A 12,640-nucleotide genomic window follows, 5' to 3' on the forward strand; every position below is an offset into this window, starting at 1 on the left:
TTGCTGCACGTTAGGTTGCAAGACTACAAGGAAATGAAGTTGCCCATTGGTGAGTATATTTTTTTCCTGTTGAACGCTGTGTTTTCTGTTTGTTTTCTCAGATAGCCGTGGTTATGGGTTCATGTACAGCAGGAGGAGCCTATGTCCCTGCAATGGCTGATGAAAGTATAATAGTTGGCAAGCAAGGGACTATTTTTTTAGGAGGTCCTCCATTGGTGAGTGCATGGTTCTGAACGGATTTTGTAGGATTTCCTGCTTTTGTTATAACATATAACTGTGTCACAGGCTTCTATGAAGAAACGGGGTCACACCAAAAACAATATTTGCCCTAGCTGTATCCCAGACAGTTGAGGAAAATGTCTGAGATAATATGTCTTCTATCATCCAGCCACTTTCCTTCCTGTTGTTGTTGTTGTTGTTTAGTTGTTTAGTCGTGTCCGACTCTTTGTGACCCCATGGACCAGAGCACGCCAGGCACTCCTATCTTCCAGTGCCTCCCGCAGTTTGGTCAAATTCATGCTGGTAGCTTCGAGAACACTATCCTCTGTCGTCCCCTTCTCCTTGTGCCCTCCATCTTTCCCAACATCAGGTTCTTTTCCAGGGAGTCTTCTCGTCTCATGAGGTGGCCAAAGTATTGGAGCCTCAGCTTCAGGATCTGTCCTTCCAGTGAGCACTCAGGGCTGATTTCATTCAGAATGGATAGGTTTGATCTTCTTGCAGTCCATGGGACTCTCAAGAGTCTCCTCCAGCACCAGAATTTCCTTCCTGTATCCTTTTCAATGTGAAGTAAACTATTATTTCCTTAACTATATCCAATTCTGCTTTTTAATTATAAACATCCATTTTCCAATATTTTGTCAGTCCTTAATTAAAAACAAAGCTAACACATTAAAGGGGAAACATGATATGGAACTTTTAGAAATTTGAAAATTTGTAGTTGTTGAAATATATTTCAATAAAAAGTGGCAGCCACTACCTAGATTTCTTTTACATACCAAGATGATGCGGTGTCAAAGCTGAAACATGCACATTTCATTGCTTAGCTTGCAGGGATAATGGCTTCAGCGTGGGAAGTGTTTTCCTGGGTCAGGAACAGTGTTCTGGTACAAAAGTAATCAGCAGAAGCAGACACAGAAAATCAATAGGAATTGTTGGATGACGAAACTCTGCCATTTAGCCCTAATTAATTTGTTACTTAATTTCCTGCTTGAATTTTCGGCACTAATTATATCACTTTAGAAAAATGGAACAGACTCAGAGCTTATTGATTAGTTTTAAGTGTAAAATCTTTTTTTTGAAACAAATGGTTTTTTTTAAAAAAAAAAGGTGGCTTTGAGGCTGCTAAGTTGAATGGAAATGGAGATTTGAGGCAGGCGGGCTCTGCTTAGCATCAGATAATATTAAAATTACGTTTTGGGGAAATGATTCTATATTTGTCTTCAAGGATTGGCCACTTCTAGCTGCAGCACAAATTCCTTACTCTTATGCTGGATCCAGCACAAAATCCCTCACTCTTACATTTAAATTTATTCATGCCCCATGACCCACTCCTTCAGCTACACCTCCCACAGTCATTAAAAAAGTCTCCAGCTCCCTTAAACAACTCTGCAGTTTCTCCTTGCTTTCTCTTATGCCTGGAGCTCTCTCCCATGCAACACTGCCTCTCCCCATTTTCTGTGTCTTCTTTGGCACACTCTTTCAGTCTTCTCTCCTGATGTTCTTGTTGTTTAGTCGTTTAGTCATGTCCGACGCTTCATGTCCCCATGGACCAGAGCACGCCAGGCACTCCTGTCTTCCACTGCCTCCCGCAGTTTGGTCAAATTCATGCTGGTAGCTTCAAGAACACTGCCCAACCATCTCGTCCTCTGTCGTCCCCTTCTCCTTGTGCCCTCAATTTCAGGGTCTTTTCCAGGGAGTCGTCTCTTCTCATGAGGTGGCCAAAGTATTGGAGCCTCAGCTTCAGGATCTGTCCTTCCAGTGAGCACTCAGGGCTCATTTCCTTAAGAATGGATAGGTTTGATCAGCCTTCTTTATGGTCCAGCTCTCACTTCCATACATCACTACTGGGAAAACCATAGCTTTAACTATACCGACCTTTGTCTCCTGATATGATCACCCTTAAATCTGTTCCAAAACTGAACACATGTTCTTCCAATTTTACTGTTTAACTTTGGATAAGATCCTGGAAGTCTTTATAAAGTGACATATATTAATAGTGCTTCTTAAATAATCATAATAATGATTTTATGTTACTTGGTTATAATTTTATGGCATTTAATACTGTACTCAATCAGCTATGTCCACTGGGCATAGTCCAAAGTGCTCCATCCCATCTTCCCTCTCCAGCTTGAGTTCCCTCTCTTTTCTTTCCAGCATTAGCATTATGTAGCAGTACGTCTGAACCAAGGTTAACACAAACCAACTGTGTAGACCAGTGTTTATTACTAGGTTCAAACCTTGGTTTATATGGGCCAAAGTAGTGAACTTAAGAGATTCTTGGATGAGAGTTGGGGGAAGTAACAGGCAGGGTCCAAAGCCTGAAAATTTGAAAGATTATTGTAGTTAAAATTTAAAAAAAAACACATAATTGCATTGCTGCTTATCTTTGGAAGCTATTCTGGAAGCCTTTTCAACTATGGGCTAAAATTGCTTTAAATACATAAATATCATCCCTAGTTCTATGAACTTCTGTTCTGAGACTTCGTTTTTGTATTTAGGTTAAAGCAGCAACAGGGGAGGAGGTATCAGCAGAGGATCTTGGTGGTGCTGATCTTCACTGCAGGTAAAACAAAACACTCTCCTCCACCTTCAGTACATTTTAATGGAGTGTGCCATAAATTATGTTGCTTTGAACTGTTGTTTCATTCACCTTGCTTTAAATAATGGTGGGCTCTTCTGCTATCAATGGATATTACCGCTAAATGCTTGCCTTTTATTTCTCAAGTTCCTTTTGTGTTTGGGTTCCATGGCATGTCATTCCCTGCCCTCCTCCCAAAAGTATTTCACCATTGAATAGTAAATAAAAATATATTGCTTAATAACGTGCCATGGTCTTGTATTTTAAATCTGTGCAGAAAATCTGGTGTAACTGACCACTACGCTTTGGATGATAACCATGCACTCCATTTAGCAAGGAAAGTGGTGAGAAGTTTGAATTACCAGAAGAAAGTAGATGTGAGTATGTTTTGTTCAGTTTCCTTTGAAACGATGTATGAAATAGAATACTTAGAATGTGGCTTTGGTAGCAGTGCTGTGCATTTCAAGTTTCCATTTGCACTGTGGCCTGTTGCAAACATAAGACAGCTGGTTTCTTAATCATGGTTAGATTGAGAGTGCAAGCTCATGTGTTCCCTCCCTTCTACCCATCCTCCCTTGTTAACACTATCCCTGGAGCAGTGTGTTATCAGTACAGTCACTAGCCAGGTTTACGCTAGGCCAGGTTTTGACATAAGGGGTGGTATTCAACGAAGTGATACTTAGTAGAGCCATTGAAATTAATGCACATGAAAAAGTGAAGTCCATTAATTTTAATAGGTCTACTCCAAGTGAACTTCAACCATGGCTTTTATGTAGGTACAGATATATCATTCAATGCACCAAGCTTAATGGGAATTTCATATGGGGGGAGGGGGTGGGAGGTGGAGTAAGTAGGTCTGTCCATGTCTGATGATGTATTAAACTTAGTTCAGAAAGTGAAGAGTTATGCCTGCGCTGGCCCTGACTAGATATTAGACTATTACCTTTTCAGACCTACAATTTAACTTGTAGTGGGACTTAGGATAGTATACACCATCTATCCTATCCTACTGTCGCACACAAATTCATCTAACCTTCCTATTCCAGGGTTATGTGTGATTGTCATGAAAACACAGGGGTTCCTGAACTCAGATTGTGGTGCTCAGTGTGAGTTTAGGAGCATGGTAGTATCACCTACTTGAGCAGGGCTGAAGCTGAAAACACCTGCAAGAAAAAGCCTCCTTTGGTCTCAGGGAGCGAGAGTTGGGAGGAGAGCCCTGCTGTGCCCTTCCCCGTCTGTCCTCCTCCTCCTCCAGGGGTGACCCATTGGGCTTTAAGGCTAATTTCTGCAAAGGCCAGCTGCTAAGTCTCAGCACAGTCCAGTGTGCCTCTTTTGCCCCCTAGCGGCTCAGACTGAGGAGAGCCAGTGTGGTGTAGTGGTTAAGAGCGGTTGCCTCGTAATCTGGTGAACCGGGTTCGATTCCCTGCTCCTCCACATGCAGCTGCTGGGTGACCTTGGGCTAGTCACACTTTTTTGAAGTCTCTCAGCCCCACTCACCTCACAGAGTGTTTGTTGTGGGGGAGCAAGGGAAAGGAGAATGTTAGCTGCTTTGAAACTTCTTCAGGTAGTGATAAAGCGAGATAGCAAATCCAAACTACTACTACTACTACTCCTCCGCCGCCGCCGCCGCCTCCTCCTCCTCCTCCTCCTCCTCTTCTTCTTCTTCTTCCTCCTCTTCTTCTTCACAGCAAGACTTGTGCAAAAATAGGGTGCCAGGTACTATATATGATACCGCATTCCCAGTCCCTTAACCAGGGTTCAATTTTCTTTTGGTCTTTTATTTAATTTTATTTCTTACCCACCTTTTCCTATATCCAATGTCCTATTAAAATGTATTGGGGAAGGGGGATTATTGGGGGGTTTTTTGTTTTCATTTTTATTATGTATTTTGTGTTTTTATATTGTGATTTTATGTTGTAACCACCCTTAGACCTGTGGGTGTAGGGTGGTATACTAATTTAATAAATAATAGGGTCCCAAGGTGAGTTACAATGATAAAACATATAATTACAAAACAAATAAACAAATTTTCGGTCAGAATTGAGCCGTAAAGCTGTTTTGGAAATTTGTAAATTACTGCTGGAACTTAGGAAGAGCTGCCAGGAAGAGAGAAATGTTCTAAGAATCCTGGATAAGTTTAACTGTCATGCTGAATGAATTGTTACTCAGATGCAAACACTTGAGCCTGAGTTAGTTATAGAGAGAGACTCTGGAAGCCTGTAGGAAAATACTGATGAATGTTTTGATTAATTTGTGGTTTTTTTGTACTTTAAATTATTGCAGGTGACAATAGAACCATCGGAAGAACCTTTGTTTCCTGCTGATGAACTTTATGGGATAGTTGGAGAGCAGCTTAAAAGAAATTTTGATGTTAGAGAGGTATAAATACGAAATATCGCTGCCATGATTGTCTGTTTTGTATTGTTTTAAATGTATCTGCTGCTTAATTGTCTTTTGTTTGCTATTTTTAAGAAGGTGACGGTGATGATAACAACTACTTTCTATAATAATTGGGCTTTCAATTTCAGACACATTCAGTCTAGTGTGTTCCTTCAGCTGGTAGTAATGAAGCCCAGTTACTTGAAATTTAATATCAATCTAATACAAAAGAGAATGTGATCTTAAAAATATTATCTGTTGTAACAAAGAATGAACTAATAATGTGTGTCTTGTTTGTTTTTCTACTTTAAGGTCATTGCTAGACTTGTAGATGGAAGTAAATTCGATGAATTTAAAGCCTTATACGGGGATACCTTAATCACAGGTATTATTTTTAAGTGATTAGAAATCAAATTTCCTGCTACACATTTCAGAAAGTAGTTTATTTGTTTGCTATGGACTTGGACGCTTCTTATGATATCAGAACCAAATTTGCATAATGGTTCCTGAGATCAGGGAGCAGATGCCATTTTGAATCAAGATGGTGAACTGAACCTTTCAAAACTGCACCTATTTCCCCCACTTATTTCAAAAATGAACTGATTTTTTTGTTTTTTATTTACAATTCCTGAGGAACGCCAGGTATGAAGCTGCTACTATTTAATATGTTGGAACATGGGTATGTTTGCATTTTAAAAATACTTTGTAAGAGCTTGCGGAAAATTAACAATTCATATAATTTATATGGAAGAATTGTGGCTGCAGGCCTAAAACTCTTATTCTTAGAATACTGATTTCATTCAAAAGGTGTTGAAATGTTTTATGCTAGTAGCCTTTTATCGTGAGATACATGTGCAATTTTCTCTTATTCTCATTTCCCCCTCTAGGATTTGCTCGGATATTTGGTTATCCGGTAGGAATAATTGGAAACAATGGTGTCCTTTTTTCAGAATCTGCAAAGAAGGCAAGTATAACATACGTTATTGAAGCTCTGCCTTCCAGATTTTCATTATTGCTAAGAACAAAGCAAACACCATAGATTACATTCATAGTGGGTAATTAATTACCTTTTTGGTGGTTTCTTATGACTATAAGAAGCATAACCAAGTCTAAAAAATAAAATAATTTCATGTTTACATTTTCTTACATTTTAAGGCAGGGATGGTAGCCTTCCAGATGTTGTTGGACTGGAATTCCAATTATCCTGTTTTATGTTGGCTGGGGAATTGTGGTCCGGGACATCTTCATGGCCACAGGCTCCCCATCCCTGTTTTAAGGAAATATAATTACTCTTGCTGATTTTAGATGTGAATATGCCCAACAGGAAGAAACACTTACAAGACATTCTGTCATAGTTTTATTGTCTAATAGTGTGTGTATGTAATAATACTGACTTACATTTCAGTATTGTTGTAAGGGTTACAACTAGATAGTGCACGTGAAACACTTTGAACATTTGTACAGATGCCAAGTATTATTATTAACAAAGTTACGAAAGCTTTTTCTCAAGACCTGCCACACTGCAAGAATTTTTTAGTCCAACCTGCTATTTTGTCACTCTTAATGGCAGTGATCTAACGTACTATTTCTAGCATTCCGTACCACAGTTATTACCACCTACCATTTATCACATCCTTATGTGTTGAAACTTGCTTCAAATCTATTTTAGCAGTTATTGGGGAATGAGTAACTTCTTCATGAATCAGCTGTTTATGAAGATAAGTAACACTAATTGGGAAAAGTTGTTTTATTCTGAAGCAATTTGAGAGTATTACTACAGTTAGAAAAAATAACAGACAAGCTGATGCTCCGGTATAGGGTCATTTCCAACGGAGGGAATTGAGAAAGTGCAATTATGTGTTTGAATGTTTTTTTTTAATTAGATAAGCATTATATATCATGTAAAAGATTGTGATTTTGTTATATATATACATACACACATATATAGCAACTTGATAAAACATTGTCAGGGAAGCACCTATTGGTTTTAACAATACATGGGATTGAAATTAAGCTGTTCAACAATTAATTGCCAGTAGGTCCCTTTACCTTTTAGATAAACCATCTTTTTACTGTCTTTACAGGGCACCCATTTTATTCAGCTTTGTTGTCAGAGAAATATTCCCATTGTATTTCTGCAAAACATCACAGGTCCGTGACTCATTATGATTTATGTAGCTGAATTTCAGGGGAAATAAATTATTTGGAGCTGCAGATTCATTGCATAGCCCTCGGGCAACTAAATACGTAGTAGTAATAAATATATTCCTATCCATTATTTATAACCTTTATTTGTTTTTTTAGGAGGGCTATAGAGCTGACATTAAGTAAAGTGTTATTAAAGTGTCTTAAAATCTAAGCAGTATATAATGACTGAAATTAAGAACAAGAAACCCTGTCCTGAAGGTGTACAATCAGCAATGACTGTTATCTTAAAGTAAGAATAGATTAATACCTTTATGAAAACCAACTTCGTAAAGCAGCCAGGAAGCTATTTATGTCGTGTTTTAGTTGGGGTGGGCCCAGGAAAGGTGTTACCTTACTGTTGCTTTTGGATTCTTTCCCCACACCCTCTGCAATGGACCAGTAAGATTACTTTCCAAAATTGGGTGACATTGATCTTGCTGCTTTTATAATTCATTAGGTTTCATGGTTGGTAAGGATTATGAAGCTGGTGGAATAGCAAAAGATGGAGCCAAGATGGTAACTGCTGTAGCATGTGCCAATGTGCCTAAAATAACAGTACTAATTGGAGGTTCCTATGGTGCTGGAAATTATGGGATGTGTGGAAGAGCATATAGGTAAGCATGTGCCTAGAATTAGTTAACTGTTAAATGCAGTTGTGGCTAAGGCAGACTATACTACCTGTGTTTATTCACCTTACACAGGTGAATTAGTGAATGTATACATTTGTATGTCCTACTCATTGTATTAGATCCCTTGGTCGTTACACGGTGCTCATGTCACTTTGTATGTGTTATGTTGCAGTATCCTGGCACAGAAACTAAAATACCCCTTCTTTATAGCTAGAAAAACTTGATGAAAATTTTGATGCTCACTGCAGGTATCAATAGCTTAGAGTTTATGGATAATTAAGCGGTATAACAACTCTGCTCAATGAATTAAATAAATGGCATGGTTAAGGAAAATGGTGGATCTTTGCAGCTTTCATATTATGCAAATCACAATGACAGTAAGGAAGTTTTGGCACATGATGGAGCAGGTCTTTGAAACTCTTCCTCTCCCTGTGCCCCTCAAACATAAAATAAAATTAGAATAATTCTGGAGTAGGGAATTTGGGGAAAAAGCAGGAGATTTGTGCCCTGTGTTAGTTTGTTTTATCTTTTTCAGTCCCAGATTCCTTTTTATGTGGCCAAATGCTCGGATCTCAGTTATGGGAGGAGAGCAAGCTGCAATGGTTTTGGCTACAATAGCCAAGGACCAAAAAGCAAGGGAAGGGAAGCAGGTAAGTGTTTTCTGTTATTGACGTGGGTAAGAAGACAGGTGTAAATCTGGGAATGGGGCAGGGAAAGAGATGTGAGAGTGAAGCTTTCTGGTTCTGGTTCTTGTCATGCTAAGCTATGGTCTTATAAAAGTGTAGTTCTTGCAGACTAAAACCCCACTTTCTTTCCCTATCAATCCACTAGCTAACTGAAGAGGAGGAAAAAACTCTCAAAGAGCCAATCATCCGGAGGTTTGAAGAGGAAGGCAGTCCTTACTACTCTAGTGCACGGTAACATATACAGTAGATTATAGTTTAACATGCTATGGTGTTTTGCTTCCACCCTCCCACCGCCACCACAGCCCACAATGGTGGTGGCTATGATAAAGCTTAAGCTGCAAAGATGTTGGATTGTCACAAGGGTCAGATAGGTAATGCATTACTCTTCCATTAGCGGAACAGACAATTGATTGGATTAGGCCCTTTATTATAAACTATTTATTAAACATTGTTAATGTGCAATGTGTTCAGTCCTGTGCACCCACAAAATCGGTAAATAATCAACACTCTGATTTAGCAGATGAAATAAAGGTAACGGTAAAGGGACCCCTGACCATTAGGTCCAGTCACGAACGACTCTGGGGTTGCGGCGCTCATCTCGCTTTATTGGCCGAGGGAGCCAGCGTACAGCTTCTGGGTCATGTGGCCAGCATGACTAAGCCGCTTCTGGCGAACCAGAGCAGCGCATGGAAATGCCGTTTACCTTCCCGCTGGAGCGGTACCTATTTATCTACTTGCACTTTGACGTGCTTTCGAACTGCTAGGTTGGCAGGAGCAGGGACCGAGCAATGGGAGCTCACCCCGTCGCGGGGATTCGAACCGCTGACCTTCTGATCGGCAAGTCCTGGGCTCTGTGGTTTAACCCACAGTGCCACCCGCATCCCTAACAGATGAAATACTGAGGTTCAAATATAATAACTCTAGTTAAGGCTATTCCACGTACCTGAAGGCACTGGCGGAGGAAGTGTGTGGGAGGGATCGCACCGTCCCCGGCAGCACGTCTCGGTGGGGTGCCATTGTGGCTGCCCCTCCTGCCCCCAGGATGTGCGCCAGCCCCACCCTGCCCCTGCCTGCTCCGCCACTGCCTGAGGGGGATGTGAAGTCTGATAACCAAGCATCAAGCTCAGTACTCTTATTTACTAGCCGAAACTGGCTTTTCATGATCTGCTAGAGATAAATTTACATGGATCATTTTGTATTTTACTAGGCATGAGGGCAGCCAGCATCTCTCTGAAAATTACTGAAGCAGAGTGTATGTTTATTATGTTATTTTAAAGTTTTTATTTAGTAATAGTAGCAAGCCACATCTTTCTTGTGATAATTCAAGAAACGCGTTTGAAGAATGCTAGAGCTTTTATCTTCCAAAAAGGAAATGAAACTGTTTACCACAGAGGATATATTTTACTTGCATTTGAATTACCACCTTGTAAATCTGATCAGTCAGATTTATTAAAAGGTGTTAATAAGTGTGAGTTTAAACACAAAACTTCACTGTCTATTATTCATTGTCCTACTGCCAACACCAAACAATTGCAACAACCTGGGGCAATCTTTTTTCTTGAGAGTTGACATAGCAGGCTGTGTTGCATGTTGTCGCTAAGCCATTGTTTAGCGTTATGAGAACAAACCGCAATGAGCCTTGAAGGGCATGCTTGCTCCCATCTTCCCCTCTCCTGATCCCAAACAACTGCACAGAGCTTAAGCTCACAGCTTGCCATGTTGTCTGAACCCAGACAAACTGTGACTAATGTTAAATATACCTGGTTGCCATAATCCATCTTATTCAAACCACAGTCAACATTGACTGTAGTTTTGCAGGGTTCTGATGATAAGCTAAAGCGCAGTTATACTAAAGCAGTAATTTCCTATCTATTGGCCATTCCAGAGGAAGAAAAGAGCTTGCACTCCTGAGGTTCACTACAATTTGTTCTCAGAATGCTAAACCATGGTTTTAGCATTAACGTCCAAAGGCATCCAGCGTTTGTGAATTACTCAGTTCTCACAGACTTATCTATATAGTAGTAGCCTATCTTGTACTCCTTGCTGTCAACTGGAAATTCATGGTCTTTGATATAGATTGGCCTTAGCAATAAATACTAATTTGAGTGATTTATCTCAGTTGCAAAAATACGTGTGGTTAAACTGCTTGAGGACCTGGCTTTGTCTAGCTGTCACAAAATTTCATATGTCTCCCCAGGCCAAAAGGGACAAATAAATACATGTATTTTCATCTTTTATTATTGGATTATACTGCAGTCAAGAAAACTTCTCATTGAACTAATTACATTAAAGAAATTATCATCAGACTGTATGTGCTTAAACCAAATCCTTAATTTGGAGGTATTTTCCCCCTCTCTGTGTTCTCTTCTTGGATATAATAACTGGAGACCCTTTATAATTTTTATATGTGTTAAAGGCCTGAAAAATAATTGGATTTTTAAGCATGCAGTATGTGCCTAGTTGTGATACAAGAAACATCTGCCTTTCAGCGGATGATCTTGCAAGCAGTCAATTAGTTATTGGTTGTACAAAGGTTATTTTAACTTTAGGCTTTTAAACTTGTCTCTAATAAGAAATGTTCAGTAATTGTGATGAAAAGGCTAAAAATTAGAGGCATTCCATCATTCTTTGCTTCTAAATTTGAGATCTTCATGAGAGAACATTTCAGACATGTTTGGTCCGCCTCCACCTATGCAGTTGACCTTTTCAGTAATAAAGTATCTCCAGTGCTCTTCAGATCCATCATTAAATTCCTGCATTGCTAAAGTACTTGGAAAAATAGGATCTACTAAGAACATTTCATATGCAACCTCATTGAAAGGAATAGGACTTACATAAGGGCACAACTGTGATTGCATAGAATTTCCTGATCGTATCCACTGATATAATTGGGCATTCTAGATTCCCTTTTCCAATTCAGCTTCTTGAACTTTGTTGAAGGTACCGCTAATGATCCCCTGCTTGTCATAAGCAGTGTTTTAGGTGGTAAAAGGTAAAGGACCCCCTGGACGGTTTAGTTCAGTCAAAGGCAACTATGGGGTGTGGCGCTCATCTCGCTTTTCAGGCTGACGGAGCCAGCGTTTGTCCACAGACTACTTTCCAGGTCATGTGGCCAGCATGACTAAACCACTATTGGCACAACGGAACACCATGACGGAAACCATAGCACACGGAAACGCTGTTTACATTCCCACCGCAGCGGTATCTATTCATCTACTTGCACTGGTTTGCTTTCGAACTGCTAAGTTGGCAGAAGCTGGGACAGAGCAACGGAAACTTGCTCGTCGCATGGATTTGAACTGCTGACCTTCTGATCAGCAAGCTCAAGAGGTTCAGTGGCTTAGGTTCAGAAGAGGTTCAGCGCCACCCGCATGCAATAATTGGTAGCAAGAGCTCCAAAAGCTTGTTTTGTGCACACAAATTATATGTACAGTACTTTATACCCTAAGCATTGAAATATACATCCACCAAGTGGAAGTGGAAATATTTCCCCTTGACTAAATTAATCCTGGTGTTTCTAGTGGGTAAAAGTCTGTATGCTTAAATTCAAGAGGAAAAGCCATCATTGTCTTGAAAGTCTGTGCTATAGGGGTGTCAGAACTACAATGAGGCAAAAAAGGGGGAAGCTCCTCCTCTAAACTCTCTTTTTATTTTCCAATCCACCACTGACTCCTTTGATCCACCCTGGCTACTATTAGCGCCTGTGTGGCATTTTGCTGCTGCTCTGGCTTGCTGTATGCTTAGGAAGTACTGTTTGTTTCATAAGAACAAGATTATTTCCCTCAGAGCTGCAATATCAATATACAAATCCAGTTCTTTTTGACACCAACAAAAAGTTTTCTCATTGAATTTGTGACACAAATCAGAATGATTTCTATAAAAGACATTAAGAGAATGCTAGATTACAAAGTCAAATAAAAGGAATTTTTATTGACATTAGTATAAGGTCAGGTATCTGAATC

General features: G+C 39.8%; 1 protein-coding gene across 1 annotated transcript in view; it reads left to right on the forward strand.

Annotated features, from left to right (window-relative positions):
* Positions 1 to 12,640, forward strand: part of MCCC2 (methylcrotonyl-CoA carboxylase subunit 2) — a 33,552-nt gene that overhangs the window by 16,465 nt on the left and 4,447 nt on the right. Inside the window, exons 7-16 of the mRNA XM_081929406.1 lie at positions 102 to 215; positions 2,718 to 2,782; positions 3,075 to 3,174; positions 5,081 to 5,176; positions 5,489 to 5,561; positions 6,064 to 6,140; positions 7,261 to 7,327; positions 7,821 to 7,977; positions 8,528 to 8,642; positions 8,824 to 8,909. Coding sequence (XP_081785532.1) covers positions 102 to 215; positions 2,718 to 2,782; positions 3,075 to 3,174; positions 5,081 to 5,176; positions 5,489 to 5,561; positions 6,064 to 6,140; positions 7,261 to 7,327; positions 7,821 to 7,977; positions 8,528 to 8,642; positions 8,824 to 8,909 — 950 coding nt within the window. The remainder of the gene's footprint in view (positions 1 to 101; positions 216 to 2,717; positions 2,783 to 3,074; positions 3,175 to 5,080; positions 5,177 to 5,488; positions 5,562 to 6,063; positions 6,141 to 7,260; positions 7,328 to 7,820; positions 7,978 to 8,527; positions 8,643 to 8,823; positions 8,910 to 12,640) is intronic.

Source organism: Podarcis melisellensis (assembly GCF_964234715.1).
Source record: "Podarcis melisellensis genome assembly, chromosome: 11".
Taxonomy (NCBI): Eukaryota; Metazoa; Chordata; class Lepidosauria; order Squamata; family Lacertidae; genus Podarcis; species Podarcis melisellensis.